Source organism: Aedes albopictus, chromosome 2 (genome assembly GCF_035046485.1).
Source record: "Aedes albopictus strain Foshan chromosome 2, AalbF5, whole genome shotgun sequence".
In the NCBI taxonomy this organism is placed as follows: Eukaryota; Metazoa; Arthropoda; class Insecta; order Diptera; family Culicidae; genus Aedes; species Aedes albopictus.
The window spans coordinates 1,466,692-1,485,276 of record NC_085137.1 but is presented as its reverse complement, the minus strand read 5'-3'; the positions used below and the strand labels follow the sequence as shown (position 1 = coordinate 1,485,276).

The following is an 18,585-nucleotide window of genomic DNA, read 5'->3' as shown; positions in this document are numbered from 1 at the left end:
TGAAGAACGAGTAAAGTGTGACATCTATTTCTCTGTGAGTGAAAATTTGTTTGCATTCTGTTTCTTATAAATTTGTTTAGGCTTAGTGGAAGAATAACAATCACAAAACTGTCAAGCAAGTACATTGTTTGTTAGTAAATTCGACACGTTGCACATGTTTTGAACTTTTGTTTTACTGCTTTAGAATATATTTAAATATAACAGTTGTAATCAAATGACTGGGGTAATCTACTGTTATTGTATATGTTCCGGTTTTCCCCGCCGTGCTTTACATTCCGATCGTTCCGTTGGGGCTTCATCGACTAACTAACCGGCAGACTTGTGTTATGGTGCGAGCGATTAGATAAGGAAACAAATACAAAAGCGTGGTAAAAAGTGAACTATTAGGATTTAAAATAGCTTATGGTTGAACAATTCTTTATTGTCTATCTGGAGCACAATGAATACACCTTTACTGAGAAAATTTCAGTTCTGAACGAGAGAACACTTTCATATTTTCAATGATGATTATCCCAATTACCATTTTTTAGTAAAATAGACTAGAAGAGGTTCTTAAAACCATTATAAAACCTAAATGAAAGAAAATTGATTTTATAATGGTTCTCAAAACCTCTACAAGACTTATTGGTCATCAAAATGTTACTTGGGTATAATAATTGCGATATGATAAAAACGTAGTGTGATTTTTTATTCTGATTTAATTAATGTGTATTTAAGCATTTTCATATTTTGAACAAAGAAATTGATTTTTTTAAATTATAAACGAACAGCCAAATAAAACTCAAAATATATTATCTTATCCCTGGACACCATTTAAATATAATGTTTTTCGAAAAGTTTCCTCCTCGGCAATCTGTCCAGACCACGTTGTTGGTCATGTCGCCGGTTTTGATAATCACTTGTAGCACTCATTTTGCAACAAGTGGCTGATAATGTACCTAGTACTAGATTTGCCATTTTCGACCGGCGTGCCGGCGGATGCCCCTGTGATATCTGCGGGAAAGAGGCTCGTGTTGCCCGTGCCGCACAGCGGCAAGGTTATTTACGTTCATCATTTCAATAATTTTGTCCGTGAATTTGTTCATTGATGGTATCAGTATCAATGCCTAATGGTGCACCACAGTCCACAGCACAGGAAATCATTTGACTGACTGGTGGTGGCCATATCAGCTGAAGAAACAAAAACAAAAGAAAAATACCGGTATACCGGCGCGACGGTGGCTTGAACGGGAGGCGGAAAATCCAAGCGTACAGCACGGTTGCTGACGTGGCCTAGAGCCAGAGACGATTGCTTACGTAGTATATTTCGGTTTCCGATAGGGACATGCGTGACCGACCAATCGACATTCGGCAATGATCATTTCTCGGTATATGGGTAGAGATAAAAATAACCTAATCACACGTTCTATCCTAGTTGGCGCTTTTGTTTTTTTTTTTGTGAGCAACAATCGAAGTAGGTCAAGCGACGGCGGTGTTATTAGGCAAGTCAGCTGGAACGTATCTGTGTACAACTCATTAGAAAAAAATGCCACAGAATGCCGCGCTTATACGTGTGACCAACATCTTGTATGCCGCTTGCTTGTTGAGTTCTCTGATGGAAGTATCAATGAAAACTTAATACGCGAACACGTTGGGAGTGACTTTGCTAAGAAAATTATTGTCACTCCATTGCTATTGGGATACTGGGATGGGACAACGGTATGTATTTCCTCCTTGTTTCCAGACTCGAAAGCCTAGGTTCAAGCGCCAGCACTCGCACTCTGGAAAGAAACAAAGAACAGTTAGTTCATTATTTAAAATTAGTAAAATATCATCATCCAATAACTGTTCTAAAAACAATACATTGATGTGGAATATTCTCATCGAATTCAATGCTGAAATTTGACCAATAGCAGCCGCAAAGTAATTGATTGATTGATTTGTCTTTATTAACACTTATGTGGCCGGCAGGGTACCCGGGTACCTTTTTCAATTTCAAATCTCGATATTTTAATGGTTATTGAGACTAGGATGTTGGAACTCTGTTAGATCTTAGAACTCGTGAATATACATCTATTACTGGGGTTGACCAAATTTTAAAGTGAGGAGGGGCAGGGGGAGGGGCTCCTGAATTTTTTTATTACGTGGAAGGCCGGCAGGGTACCCGGGTACCCACGAAATTGAAATGATCATATCTCCGTCATTTTTTCATCGATTTTGGAAATTTTTAGCTCATTCAACTCAGAAACCCATCATCTATCGGGAAAATTTTTGGTTAGACCGATCTAATCACCGTGGTTTTTGGAAAATCCATATTTTTGGGAGCATGTCCTTATACCATATTGAAACCCACATTGTTAAGGCTAGGATATCTTGAAGTGTTTATGGTCAACCATGGCCTCACGGGAAGCGTGTTCCGAAATCACAGTTTCAAAGTCAACACGTTTTATGATTCCAGGCCGGTCAAATACAATATGCCAAAGCAATTTTACGATGCTTGGTACCGAAATTGCTACTAACCTACTGAAAATTCCGTATATTGTATTGTATAAAAACATGGATCCGGAAATCCGTATTTTCCGGTACCTATGGGGATAGGACCGGTCCAACCAAATACGATCTCGATAGATAATGAGTTTCTGAGTTGAATGAGGCAAACAGTTTTAAAATCGGTGGAAAAATCGCTGAGATATGATCATTTCCATTTCGTGGGTACCCGGGTACCCTGCCGGCCTTCTACGGGTGTTTTTTTTTTTTGCTGGCCACACTACGGTTAAAGAGACTTTCAGCCCTTGGCTGGTTCATCTCTATGCCACAGCCACAAAGCAGTTCGACATCCTGGTTCTAAACCGCTAACTGCACGCATAAAAATCCGTTCCAGAAATCGTCCACAATCAGTCACGATCTCTGGAACAAGCTAGATTTCCATTAACGATTATACACCATGAACTAAAATCACAACAACGTGAAGTTTGTTCCATGGTACAAACGTAACGCCTGCGATCTACGATTCCTTTCACAAAAGTAGGAACCTAGTTCATGGCAGGAGGAATTCTGTTCACAGAAACAGGAATCCAAATCACGGTACCTGGAACTTAGTTCATGGTGTGCACAAACCACTCTGCAGAGATGAACAAAATTCGTATTATCGTGAAATTCGATCAGGATAGATATAGCAGCGGGAACGCTGTTCACGGCTTCGTTCTTATATTTATAAGCAAGCACGGGCACCAGAATTTCGGTTCATTTTATCCGTGACTTCACTTTTCACTTTCAATTGGGAAAAACTTACGTGTATCTTCAAATAATGCTGGCTGTTTTCCTGCAACAGTAAACAATTCGTGTACCATCCGGGGCATCACGAAGCAGCAGCGGTGCGCCGCGGTGCTCCCGTTGTCTACCTACTTATGTAAGTTGTGTGCTGACACGTTGATTTCTGGGAAAATAATCTGCTTCGGGACTGCAAATAACACTTTTTAGCATCTATGGCCTTCGTTTTTCACAAAACAGAAACATTTTTAATGAAACCATTGTTCAGGAACTAGAAATATATGGCACTTGTGATGACTACTGTAAGCGAGAGCGTTATCGATTATGACAGCGCGCGTGAATGAAATTCGCATATTTGGGAACTGATTCCTGAATTCAATTTCGAGGATTCTCGATATTGTGATTTGAGTTCCTGTTTGTGGATGCGTTACTAAATGAACTACAAGACTGAGAAGGCGTGAATTGTGTTTCTAATTTTCAGATGAGTTATCACAAATGCTGGTTACTTCGGTCACGTTTATAAGAACTATATCATGATTGTGATCGACCTGTCCGTTCCGTTATCCATGATTTTTTGTTCAGGAATATCGGAACGGATTTTTTCGCGTGTGCGGCAGATGTAATGCTTCATATTCACAGCTCAAACCTTAATCTTTGATTTTCCTAATCCTGCTATGCTCTTCCGCAATCTCCAACGGAACAAAGCTTGGAGCAATCCTCTATCAAAATTAATTGATGGCACGATCTTCTATAAGCAATTCATCGAAGAACCTGCACTCTTTAAGTTTAACTTTGGATAACGATTGATGTCACTTGTGTAATTAATGTTCTACGCCCAAAATCATATTGATTTCACAGATGTGTTATATAGTTGAATCTTCAGTTGCAAGTCGAAAAATACAACAATAAAAACATGGCTCTAGGATCCCACATTTTATAGACATAACTTTAAGAATAAAAAAAAGAACACGAAAAAAAGTTCAATACATGTGTCTTGGTTTGTATAGGACATTGATTCGAAAGCCAGAATTGTTGAGGGATTTTATGACGACACTTTTATAAGCAGTCTATATGTTTTTTTTTTCAAATAAATTTCTATAGAGATATATTTTTATGATCTTGAGAGATTTTATTCCTGTATGTAATTTATGGTTAAAGTTTTGCCACAATTCATAGATTCCTTGAGGACTATGCAGAAGCAATTTGTTGATAAACTCCAGTAAATCTTAAGATCTCCAGTTGGAATTAAAGAATTTATGCAAAAAGAAGTTCCTGTAAAGATCGGCTATAAGTTCATCCGGTAAAATCAAAAGTTTTTTTTGAAAATTCACTGCAAATTCGGTCAAAAATAACATGAGAAGTTCCATGAAGAATTTATCATGATTTTTTTCTAAAATTCCTTCGACAGTTTCCGTTGAAGTTTCAGAAATCATAAGCATTTCCATTTTTCAACTTTCTCCAGAAGTTGATGTCATGCTTATTGTTGGAAATTGAAAATAATTTCCTTCCGTGTTCAGTGAATCCCAAGATCTCCATTGCTCACTGCTTATGCGTTTGAATAGGTATGAGAGTTGCATAGAGGATAGAACTGTCAGATACTGCGATAGTCGATGAATGGACAGTATTGAATTTAGTCAAGTCCATAGTAGCAGTTCATAAAATATCGGCACATAGTTAGGAGAATCACACCTCGAAGATATATCGATGAAACTAGAATGTAAGTCTATTTTTTATTTATAATCTGTTTAAACATTATACATAAACGTAAATAAATTGCAGTCTTGAAGCTGCGAAAACCGCAAAGCTGCTGTCGAGAAGTTTCTCACTCTTCCGAGGATGTCGCGTCCCTTAACACTTATGCTCATGTCTAAAATTATCTTGTACCGACTTTTCGAACCCTCTAAGCAGAATACCCTGTTCGAATGAGTGTAATTAGTTTCGTCCATGGATTCTAACAAGAAAACAAGCGTTTAATCCCCTGAAGAAGGTTTAAAATAAACCGAAATCGTAGGAAGTTGAGGCAAACTAGTTAAGTTTTCGCTGCTGTCACCGAAAGCAAAAGCCGAGAGAATAACATGAAGTAGAAGTTGAGATTTATATCTTAATAACAACAGAGCAATGGCGGACGATTCAACCATCGTGCCGTGTGGCCTTAAGAGAAACTCCTGGAAGAATACCCGAGGGAACTTCTAAAGGAATCCTAAATAAATTCCTCGAAAAATCTCATAAAGAGCTCTCTGAGAAATCCCTGAGAATTTACTGGAGAAACCAATAAAGCAACTTCTGGAGAATTCTTAGGAAAAATGTGTGGGTGAATACTTAAAGGAAGTCCTGCAGGAATCCGACAAGGAGCTCTTCGGGGAACCTCACCAGAAAGTCATAAACTAGCAGACTTTATATTGTATTTCAGTAGAATTTTGGCAATCGCGTAGTACGAACTGCAACCCAGGATCCCACAATATTGTTCATAACTACAGTGGAAGTTTGTTCAGACCCCAAGCGAAACATCTTTCCCAGAATCTCACAATACGGGTTCACCCAAAAACAATTATTGACTTCTTCTTCTTCTTCTTCTTCTTTGTGGCTCGACGTTCGCATTGGAACTTGGCCTGCCTCTCTTCAACTTAGTGTTCTTAGAGCACTTCCACAGTTATTAATTGAAGGGCTTTCTTTGCCTGCCATTGCATGAATTTGTACATTGTGTGGCAAGTACAATGATACGCTATGCCCAGGGAGTCGAGAAAAGTTTTCCGACTGGAACGGGAATCGAACCCGCCGTCTCCGGATTGGCGATCCATAGCCTTAACCACTAGGCTAACTGGAGACCCCCTTGGCCGAATTGAATTGGAACCAAATTTGGCATTTCAATTATAATCACCCACCCCGAGGAAGCCAACGATTTTTTTTTTGAAAATCCGAATGCTAAACAACAAGGGCACGAAACGTTAAAGATTTGGACAAAATAGCTTATCAACCGCGGCGTGCAGTGCCCTATGGTACTCACAGTTGTTCAAATTTTCAAACTCATGAAAGAATAGTAATTGAGAACTGTCAAATATTTTGTACGTATCGCAAAGAACGTCAATTGCTGGAAAACAACAATATTAACAAGTGAACTAAAATGAACTGTTTGAATAAGCAACTTTTTGTGTTTGATTCATGTTCTGGAGAGCATTCTTCGAAGAGAAACTTAGTTTTTCATTACCACATAAAATATAGCCATCTCCTACCTTTTTATTTTGTACGAACGTTCTATTGGTAAAGAAAGCAATTTGCAAATAACTGTAGAAATGCTTGTAGAGCACTAGGCTGGGAAGAAGGCTGCCTCAATTGGGTTGTAACGCCAGATAATGCCGGATACGATTACTCATAAATGTCACCATTTCGCTGCCAGAAAATGTATCTGTAAAGGGAATAGAAGAAAAGTGCAATCCTTACATTAAACGTATATGTCCTCGTCTTCCATTTTGCTAAATTTCAAAACTGTTATGGCATCGTACACAAATTACGTAACGCTATAGGAGGAGGGGGAGTCCATCGTAGCGTTACGATACATACAAACAAAATTGGGCTTTGATACAAAAGGCGTTACAAGCGTTACGTTGTTTGTGTACCATGACTTAATGAAAATCCGTGTTATAAGAGTCTGCATAAAACAAATTCATAGTATACTAGCTGAACCCGGCAAACTTTGTCTTGCCTACTGTGTTTTTTGACGTTTCAAGCCGAAACCAAGTCCCCGGTCAAAACGTGTGGAAGATTGATTTTCAAAAACTCTCAATTTTTCCATGTTTTTTGCCTCATAAACCTTCATTGGGTGAAAACTAACAGAACAAAACTAAGACGACCAAAATCGGACCTTCCGTTCGCAAGTTATGCGCGGTCCTACGTATCCCACTGCATTTTTATATATATATAGATGGATGTGTAGGAGTTTCTGCTATAAATACGTCTACAAATGATTCGAACTTATATTTGGAGGTACACCTGTATAACAATTTCCGAAATTCCGCCAAGAATAGCATTCCTAGCGTTAGAACATGTTTTTAAGTGTTATTTCTTAAGTTCAGACGCTCTCTAATGCTTATCTTTTGACAAATACGCGTATTTCCACTACCAGTCTTTCTCAGTGACAGTTAACCAAAGAAAAAATATGACACTCATTTCAAGAGGATAGAGAGCATTTCTAGCCCAAAACATGGAAAAAATGCCATTTTTGACTCGAAATTTTTAAATTTGAATAAGATTTTGTTCATGCACTGGATTTCGTGAGTCGTTTACTTTTGCATTATCACATACTCAGTTTTACTTACCTAGCTTACTTATGAAAAGGGCGTATGGGAAATATCTTTTTGCAATTTCTCATCGTAATAGGCTGTTTTACTTCACGCAAATCTGACAGGAAAAGGCCTACTTTCCCACATCAAATTAACAATGCTGTAATGGTTCATTACAGCACTGATTTGCGTTGCGTAATGAACCATTACAGCACTGTTTTCAATTTTTGGCCATCTTCTTGATGCTTTCTGGACGCAGTTTTGGAAAATTGTGACAACTGCACAGTATAACCTGTTATTTATTTATTTATTTATTTATTTATTTATTCAAATAATTCAACTGACTTTGCTAGTCTTATTGAATATCTTAAAACTAATACAACAATCAACAATATACAAAAAAAAACATTACACTACATTTTCAACACAGATTTTACAAGCATCAACATATTAGAAATAAGAAACTAGCATACCTCAACTCACATTAACGCGGACATTATGACCAGATTTTCTTAAACATGGCTATGAACATCAGTGTGCAGTTTGATGAAAAAGTTTTGTTCAAAACTATCCTCAAGGGTAATTTATGAAATTGCAAAAAAACGTTGTACGCAACTCGGTGCAGAACTCGATTTTTCCAGCACTCGTCGTAATTATCCAACTCGGCAAGCCTCGTTGGATAAATGTACGACTTGTGCTGTAAAAATCGTCATTCTGCACCTTGTTGCGTAAACTACTATTACAGCTGAATTTGAAATATGTTCAAAGCTACTGTGGCGTATACATCTTCTATATCATCATTGGTGGTTGCTTCAAATTCATTCATGGATGAATTGCCTCAAGATTAATGTTAAACAATAAATAACTTGTGTTCGAGGGAACAAATTTGACAAAAACTTTGATGTTGACAAAAACGGAATGAAATGTTGACGAAATCGGATAGTCACAAAAACGGATAGTGATATACCTGTAATGCAAATACACCCGATTCTGGGAGCCCCAGCGGACCCTTCATGTTTATCGAGCATGCCTGATGAATATTCCAAAACATATGATCAGCCATACTCCATCTTTAGCAGCCGATTTGAGATGAACCGTTGGAGGCGCATTAAAGTGTTAAAAAGGTGATATGCTTCACTAAAGAACACTACATTTCAAATCTAGATTAAAATTGGTTCAAATTGATGATTACGATGGTTCATTAAGATTAAAATCATTGTTGATGAATAATCAAATTTTGTAATGAAATTTGGTGCAAATACTAACTTTTTACCATTTTACAAAGAGCTAATACCCGTGGCTTTCTTGTACATAAGATTTTACCGCAGTAAGTTACCTTCATGTGGGAAAAACATCGGTAAATCTTCTCATTTTTTCAGCCGCAATTTGGTCCAACTCATGGTTACTTATCCTATAAAGTTTTCAATGCTCCATGACGTTTGATTTCAGCATTTTGTGGAAAATTGTTTTAGGAGGTTGTTACAAAAAAAAAGAAATTAATTATTTTAAAGTATTAACACATCACAACACATAGAACCTTACAAATGCACAATATACAGACATCACAAATTGACGCAACACGACACAAAACAAATGTGGCCCGGGTGGCTGTTCGGGCTCGTTCGGAAGTTAACCATCAATGTTAACTTCTTTTCCCAATCAGCCTAGATAGCTGTGTAGTGTCGGTAGCGGTTGTCTCAATTGGCTAAGAATAACACTACGGATCGCCTGATCCAGTGGTAAGAGTCCACTAAACAGGTGACCCCTAATTCATGGTGTTATGCGGCTTTATGCTTACCGTGCCAAGGAATGAATGGTTAGGAGGGTCTAATAAAAACCTAACCACAAACGGAGCCTGTGGAGAATTAGGGCGTCCTCCACAGTATTACGCCCTTACTGCGCTAACCGGAGCAATAGTGCAGTGGACCTTGCGTTTCTCCGAGATAATCAGTTGCCCTTCTTAAGTCTCAAATTTGAGGCTAAATAAGGGCGGGATTATTCAAATGTTAAATTAGCTTACATTACTACCTATATGGGTTCGCTTAATGCGTTTTCGCCATTGGCGTTTTTCAATTGACACCGGATTGGTTTGTCGTTGATGTTTCCTTTTTGTGCTGTGATTGTGAAGTGTGTAATCCTGTCTAGCTTGGGTAGTGGCTACGACTAGGAAACCTCAGATCAATTTTCAGCGTGAAAAGCGTGCTTGGCCCAAGTGGCTCTACTTCAAAAAGCTTATTTTCGTAGGGTAACTTCTGTAAAGGTTACCTTGTGAACCCAGTTTTGCTTCTTTCATTATAAATGAAGTGTCGTGCCTCGAGCATGCTATATCTAAGGATAACGTTAACAGTATGTTTCAACCTTTCCTTATGGATGTCTTCAAGCATGCTCTTGTATTCAGCATAGTTTCGCTGATATTTGGCAGTATTGCTACGATGATTACATCATCTGAAGTAGCTCAAACATTATTTTGAGATGCTTCAGTTTGATGGATTACTTAGGTAGTCCAGTTCATGGATAACTTAACATAGAATTGCACCAAACCAATCTCTGCATGAGCAGAATTTGTCATGAGTTGACTGATTGGCATGTGTCAGATGAGGAGTCTCCATTTGACCTTCTTCGCACTTTTGAGTGTTCCTTCGCAAAATTTGCGTATTCAGAGGCGTCCCTGCTCAACGAACTAGGGGGGAACCTGTACTAATTGGTTGCGACCACATTTTTTTGGATAACTCGCTTCCATTGCTACTCCAAGAGAGTTTCATTGTGGTTTTGTACCTACAACGCCCTCCATTGTGGTATACCATAACTATTGCTTTAAAAGAAGCTTGTCCTCTGCGGTCTGTGCGGACTACAAGAGGTATTCCTGAATGGAACTCTGATCTGTTCAAGTTCAAAATGTCTTCGGATATTTTTTTTTCTTTTGTATAGTTACAAATCCGCTTGAGAATTATAGCTATATAATCGACTTAGTGGGCCCTAAAAAGCTCTGCTTAATTCAAATCTTCAGGAGGAAATGGGGTTTTGTCCTATTTTTTCTCCAGAGGGATTTGAGTATTTCAAACATGTGTTGAACTCTTGTAGTTTTCTATGGGATATTTTCATGGCGTGGAATTACTCCACAGTTTTATCCCGAAACGGTGCGTGCGTTGTATAAAGATGGAATGAGTTTCAGATTTATCTGGTTACCTCGTTCTTTCTGATATGCTTGAGACGCATTGTCGATTATCACATCTGTGATGTTCGTCTGGCTGACATGCCTATTCATGTGAACTCACATGCCTCCCAATTTGGGATGTCCACAGTGACTCTTTTACACAAAGTTGTATATGTTTTCAAGAAAGTACTCGCTCAAACGTAGGTTTTGCTTGGGTGATTTCTTGAATATTGAGGATGCTTTCGATGCCGTGCCTTTCAATGTCATATTGAAAGTCGCATGACGTCACAAGCTACCTCCAATGAGCTATAGGCTCTCTTTACGCTTATGCGTTTTACAGTGTCCTTTTCAGGGCACTGATTAAACCCGTTGTGGTATGGGCTATGAGCTCTCGTTGCGCTTATGCGTTCATTCCCTGTTCTAGGGTACCCCTTCCTATTTCATCACCTTTCCCTTTCCTAATCCCATTCCATCCCTTGTCCCATTCTCCCTCAGGTAAATGATGAAATAGGCTTATATGTATGGCGATGGCACAAATGTCCCAAATGGAGGATAACGTGCCTCTGGAGCCGGCCTTCTGATACCTGATACCTTCATGTGGGAAAAACATCGGTAAATCTTCTCATTTTTTCAGCCGCAATTTGGTCCAACTCATGGTTACTTATCCTATAAAGTTTTCAATGCTCCATGACGTTTGATTTCAGCATTTTGTGGAAAATTGTTTTAGGAGGTTGTTACAAAAAAAAAGAAATTAATTATTTTAAAGTATTAACACATCACAACACATAGAACCTTACAAATGCCCAATATACAGACATCACAAATTGACGCAACACGACACAAAACAAATGTGCCCTGTTATCCAGATGGATAACACCTTCCGGCCATAGGATGACGAGGTTTCATGTATTGCTTTGGGTCCATCAGTCATCCTGGAATTGTATTTTAGTTGGCAGTTTGCCTTTTAGTTCACAGCATTTGTTTCTGTGTTCATAGCTTGGTTTTGTCTAGGAAAACTAATCCTAATCGAGCATCCCGTTTCGGGTTCTATTACTAGAGCTCTATATACGCCTGAGCCCTATACGAAATGGCCTGAAAGTTGGCAAACAAAATAGGATTGCACTTCATGGGCCACTATTCTGCCAGAACCCTATAAATGTACATTAAAATTAGACGATTATTTACAAGTCAAATTGAAACATATAACACAAAGAACGCACGAATAATAAACTTATAACACATTAAACAATTATTCTGTCTTACAATTGTAACAAACATTTACACCCGTAACAAGGTTCAGAAACTCCCCTAGCGTAAGAACAAGTTTCCAAGTGTTATTTCTTGAATTCAGCGTTTTAATTTTTTGTAACTTTTAATTCCGCTTTCTAATGCTTATCTTTTGACAAATAAGCGTCAGCGTCAGTTATCCATAGAAGAAAATATAACACTCATTACAAGAAAATGGAGAGCATTTCCAGACCAAAACCCGGAAAAATGCCATTTTGGACTCGATATATTTCAATATGAATAAAATTTTCCTCATGCGCTGGATTTCCTGACTCATTAACTTTTGTATCAATAGCAAAATTTGCTTTAATTTAATGAGGTCAATTAGTTGATTAGTTGTTTTACGTTCAACTGCAGAAGAAGCTAAAAATAGTTAGCAAATTTAAACTTTTACAACTTGGATCATGTAGATTCCTAAGAATTCATCAGATGCTAACACATTCCTTGTACCTATGACTACTTTTGCGAGCATAAAGCCTGTATCCGCAATAATCGGGACACAGAAATACAACTGTAACTCTGCAATATATAGATTTTAATTGCTCAAATTTGGCCTAATAACATCTTAAGATGTGTTCATTTCACCCACAAAATTTCATGTAAATCGGTGCAGTATTTTTTGTTGTAGTAATGGAAGAGTAGAATGTGCGCTATTGAATTTTGTACAGACCCTAGTTTTGCTTGTCAGCGCAGTAACTTTTGAATCTGGTAAAGGAAATGGCTAAAATTTTGAACACAAATCACTCAAGCTAATTTGTTTCATGGGCAAAATTTCAAAAAAAAAAATCGATGCGATATCAACAATTTTATAGTCGAAACATGTATTGAGACTGAACGTGATTTTAGCCCCTCAGACAGCGAATAGTCAGCACCCTCTATTGTTTCGATTGTACTATTGAAAGTACTATACCAAAAATCATCAAATTTTGCAGGCATAATATACACATAATCAACTACCTTCTGTAAAAATTTCATGAAAATTTACAGAGAAATTCAAAAGTAATGAAAAGGCAAACATCGCACATGAAAAACACAAAAAATTTTCACTAACACTTACCCTTATCAACATTAGTAGTTTTAAAACCAATTGATAAAAGTTTATGAAATTTTGTAAGAAAGTGTCTCTATAAGTACCATTTCTGCTAACGGAATTTCATAATTGTAATCACAGAACTTTGAACTGTAGCGTAAAATAATTATCTATTATGCCAATGAAAATTGGTCATGATTGTACAAAATGCTTAAAACCACGTCTGTTTGTTTTCCATCCACACTCAAAAGTAATGCATCGATTTTTATGAAATTTGGCACAAATAATAAACATATGCCAAAGGGTTCTCAGTCAATTATTTGGCCCATTTTATCGATTCTTTACAGAGCTACAGCCGTACTTCTGTGTCCCGATTTTTGCGGATACAGGCTTTACCGATTGAAAATGTTGAAAACATGCAGTGGAGATCTAATAAAAGTTCTCTTTGTGAAACGACCCCCAGCGATTGTGCAACAATTTTATTAGAAATTTCTCTAAGATTTTGCTATTTGGACTCTGTCATGTATTTTGACTAAGTTTATGGGATGTATTTTTAAAATATATTTCTATAACAATAATATAACAATTTAATGAAAAAGGAAAGTTTTACGTGGATTATTTCTTCATTTGTGAGGCTTTCAGCCACAGGCTGGTTCACCTCCCTCAACATGGATTATTTCAGTAGACTTACGTACAACAACATGTTTTCTTTTGGAAGGAGTCAAGCAAAACTCTTAATTGTTGTAGTAAATATAAGAAATATCAAAACTCTTGAAGGATCACGGGCTTCTATTTAGAACCAGTACAGTTATTTTAAAATCGCAACAAAAAATCTATCACAATCTAATCGCTAGAAACAAAGGTTTTGATCCCTAAACATGATTATTTTGTATGGAAATCGGCTCTATCTATACTTATTTATACACCAGTGTAGTTTTAGGAAAAGTTGACTATGAGATCATGTAGCCGGTGGGTCTTCCACAGTCCTTATTACGTACAAAAGCGTAAACCCAGTCTTTTTAATTTTATTTGTGTGGATTAAATGTATGAATAAACACTATTTCTCTATAGTCACATGTTTCTAGTAGCATCGGTTACGGGGAAGTACCCGCCCATTCCCAGGTCATCCATCGGAATTGTTTTACTTTCGTTTGCTTCATGGCAATTAAAATCAAATAAATCATTGTTTTCTCTTTCTAATCTTTCTTGTACTTTTTTCCCCACTCACCTCGTCTTCCCTTTCCCTATCGCCCACAGGTTGTGTGTTGTGTTTCTGCGTATCAATTGCGAAGCTGATTGGTGAATGTGAACGTGTGTCCCCGCCGCCCGCCAGTAGCAGCAGCAGCGACAAATGCCCAGTATCGTGCCGGCCCCATTTGTCCATCTCCAGCGTGGCATTTGTCCGTGTGTGTCCGGCGCGAGTGCACGAGCCGTCTCCGTAGGACCCCACTACTGATAATAATAATACAGTAAGAATAGCAACAATTTTCTTTTCTGGTCGGTCAATATCGGTCGTGTGTCGCCGGTCGTCGACTACTCTCTTGTATTGCCAGGCGGAAAATGTGCGTAATTGGATCGTTTGCTAATTGATGGAACTCCGCACAGCTAAATGACGGCAGCAGCCAGAAGGAGCTACATACAACACCAGTCGACATCAACCGGCTCTTGGGGAACAACGGTGTCCCCGCGAAGATTCACGCGTTGCGAGTAGTGCTGATGATTAGTGTTTGAAGAGTTCATCTCGAAACGCGATCGGTGTGTTTGAAGTGTTGGCTAATTACACGGTGTTGAACTGAGGAAAAAGTCCTTCCGTGACCTGTTAGTTGCAGGTTGTAGGTCTAGTTGAGGAGTGTTGATGAACATAGCACCACTCAGAATGTCCTTCTTTTCTAACAATTCAAATATTACGTTTTCTAAAACAAATACTTGAATACTGAGCGTAAGCGCAATATTTGGGTATCCACGTTTGCTGTTGCAGTTTAATGCCTGCTTAAATTATAGTAACAATAATATTGAAACCTCGTTGTTCCAGCAAGATTGTTTTTAGCTTTTTTTCCTAGACAGGCTCATTCCGGGAAAAACGGGAAAAATGATATTCCCAGGATTATCCACGAATATCACGGATGAATCGGGTAATACTCACGGAACTTCTCCCTCGCGCGGATTTGACGCTACATTGTTTTTTGCTGCTGTATTAGACCGTTCGCAATGCTGTTTTATTTTGTATGGCGAGTTTTAAAATTTTTAAAACTCGCCATACAAAATAAAACAGCATTGCGAACGGCCTTATGCAAATGTTTTAGTTTTTTTTTAAATTTTACTCTGGTTTTCAATTGCGTCAATTATTCCCATTTTTATTGTTTGTTTCCGAATCATATCTTACATAAACTCGACTAGATCTTCAACTTATAACAATAGATATAACTTTTAATGATTGCATAATTTATTTAATTGAATGATAGAGTATTAGCGAGTTCTGAAATCGTTATTCTCAACCGGCGGCAGCGTATTAGAAAAATTGGAGCAGCTTTAACTGTAATCCGTCGAATGTTCGCAAACAAGTGTATGTATGGACATTGATTTAGTTTCGTTTTCGTTTCAAACCTAAGTGCAATCGTGATAATTGAAAAAAAAAAGTTAGCTTTAGGCTGCTCAATTGGTCGCGAGCGATAAAGTAAGCGACGGAAGACATAATTGAAACTACGGGCCGTACCTTTGGTGGTGGTGTGGGTGCCTCCTCCCAAAAATATATATTTTCGATGGTAAAGGCACCTGTGTTACCCTCTGTGCCACAGCAGCAGCAGCAGCAGCAGACATATAATCAAAAGGAGGTCATCGGTCAGCAGCAGCAGCAGCAGCAGCAGCCGGTACTGCAGCAGCATTTTCATCAATTTTCATTTCCACCCCCGCAGACGCAATACTTCCAAATAGGTTCGGTGAAGAAACATCGCCGCCCGCAGATGGCGACGGAACCACCGGGCGGAGGAGGCGGCGGAGGTAGAAGTGGCGTGGTATCGGTAACACCGACACCGACAACTACGACCACGGCTGCTATCGCAGTGGTGACTCCTACTGCTCGCACAGTGCCGGTATCGGCTGCAGCGCCCTCATCAGCTAATGGAGGCGCAGTCGGTGCAACGCAAATTCTGTCCATCCAGCCGGCCGGGACAAATCAACGGATCCAGCCGATGCACCACATTCACCACCACCACCATCATCAGTTGATCAATGGGATAGCTACGGTGGCCACGGCTAGTGCCGCGGCAGGGGCTGCGGCCACCATTGTCGCTGCCAGTGGTGGTCCGATGCCGGCAAATGCAGCGGCGGCCGCGGCAGTCAATGCCGCAGCGTGGCCGATCGTGGAACCGGTGTTTCACTTTGGGGGCTTCGAACTCCAAACGCGGCCTTACTGTCCAGCCCATCCGCAGCCTTCGGAGCACGTGGTGCACTTCCACATCGGTGCGGGTGTATCAGTGACATTCCAGCTTGGCAACTCTCGTGAGATCATTCAAGGTAAGTGAGATTATCTTTTAGTATTACAAGAATGGGCTATGTGTGGGAATTTTACTTTTTATGGAAACACCGCAAAGAGATTATAACATTTAATTATTATTACCGAGCACAAACCTGACACTAGTGGAATCAAATATGTAATGGCATAGTAGCAAAAAGGAAATTATTCAATCATATTTGACAAAAGATTAGTTATTGACAATTTTGAGATTTGAGCTCGGCAAGTTATAACTAACTTCGAACTTGAGTTCTCCGAAGCAAGTATTTTAATGGCTGCCTTAATATCTAAATCACAGTTGATGAATTCGTCAATTGTTGAACAATTAGTACAGGAATTTTAGTTTTCAATTGGTTCTTGTTTTGCATAATACCATTGTAGTAGAAAAAACATCCCGTAAACGTCTAGAACCAGTCATTCCTTCCACTTCCAGTTGAATTTGAATTCCCTTAAATTCATTTCAGAAGGGTTTCGAAGGGGTTGCCGGGGGTTCCAGGGAGCTTCCAAGTGGGGGTTTCAGGGATGTTTAAGAGGCGTATCAGGAGGGTTCCGAGGAAACTTCCGTTGAATTGAGGGGGTGCAGGGAGCTTTCAATGAAGTTTCAAGAGGTTTTCTTAAGAGTTCCATTTCAATATGTTTCAGATAGTTTAAGAAGAATTTAGCGGGCTTTCAGGGGAATTTCAAAATGTTTTAATATAATTTTAGCCCTAGGCTAGTTCATCTCGGGACCCACGATTTATTTGATTTCCCTTCCGAAGGAAGAACTCACATTTTGCGAGTTTGTCGGGAGCGGGATTCGATCCCAGCTCCTCGGCGTGATAGTCACGTGCTTGAACATCACACCAGATCCGCTCCCATTCAGGGAATGTAATAGGGGTTGCGAAGGTGCTTCAAAACGTGTCACTGGTTTTCAGAGGAGTTTCAAAGTGTTGGAACAGGTTTACGGAGCATTTAAGAAAATTACAAAAATGTTTCAGCCAGCGGGGCTCTAAGGTGTGTCGAGGCCTTTTTTAACGTTTCAGGGGATTTTAAGGGGCTTTCAGTGGAGTTTAATAGAGAGTTCTAGAACGGTTTAACCCTTTCCTTCCCACGACTTTAAACGACTATTTCTATGCCAAGAAAGCGTTTCTGAAAAAAGTGCTTGAACAAAAGTTATTGCAAATTGACTAAATTTTTCGAAATCAACATAAAAAATTTTAGTTGTAAATCAATAGTATTTTGATTGTTTATCAATAGTTCCACTATTGAAACAAGTAGTTGGGAGTTGGGTTTACCTAATGAGATTGCAATCATATTTTAAAAACTTTTGCATCATATTAATCTAATTTCGTTTGTCTCGAGTTCGTCGAAAATCGATGGTGCTCTAGAGCAACCATGGGAAGTAGAGGGTTAAGGCATTTCAAGTGGAGGGCATAAAGGAACGTGCCTGCAATCTTCTGAGAACTCTTGAAACTCCCTGATGGAATACCTCTAAAACGCCGCAGGAATATTCGAAAACCAAGTCTCTCTGAATTTTCCTAAAACGTTCCTGACATCACCAGAAGCCCCTGGAAACCCCTAGCTCGGCTGGGGGAAACCCCTAGCTCGGCGTGGAGCTCTTTTGAAATTCCCTGAGATCCCCTGGAGCACTCCTGTAGCGCCATGAAACACCTTGGAACACCACTGATACCCCGTAAAAATACCTGTAACACTTTTGAAATCTCCAAGAACAGTCCTAGAACGCAACTGAAACCTCCTGGAACCCCTTGAAAACCCCCTGGTTCGCTTTTGAAATCTGAAGGAATATCCTTGATACGCCTCTGCAACCCCTTGCAGCCCACTGAAACGCTCCTTAAACCCCATGCAATTTTCCGACATATCCTGGAACATCCTGAAACCCCTCAAAAACCCTTAACATACCCCTGGAACGCCTCTGAATTTAATCTTAAGAATTGTGCAGTTTTTGCGTCACCAGCGACAAAATTTTTAATTTCTTTTTTAATTGAAAATATTTATAAATTTCAAATTGATTGGTGCAATATCATTTAGACTATCCACCAGTGCGTAGTAAGCCGGTCAGTAGCAGCGTATGCAAACC

The 18,585-nt window shown here is 39.1% G+C and overlaps 1 protein-coding gene across 2 annotated transcripts in view; it reads left to right on the top strand.

Annotated features, from left to right (window-relative positions):
* LOC109411726 (fibronectin type-III domain-containing protein 3a) overlaps positions 1 to 18,585 on the top strand; it is a 156,941-nt gene that overhangs the window by 29,818 nt on the left and 108,538 nt on the right. Inside the window, exons 2-3 of one of the 2 annotated variants that reach the window (XM_062848987.1) lie at positions 14,255 to 14,466; positions 15,460 to 16,510. In XM_062848987.1, the coding sequence (XP_062704971.1) occupies positions 15,757 to 16,510 (754 nt within the window). In that variant the 5' untranslated portion in view covers positions 14,255 to 14,466; positions 15,460 to 15,756. Of the gene's footprint in view, positions 1 to 14,254; positions 14,753 to 15,459; positions 16,511 to 18,585 lie in introns of both variants that reach the window. The other variant, XM_062848988.1, reaches the window with a different exon arrangement.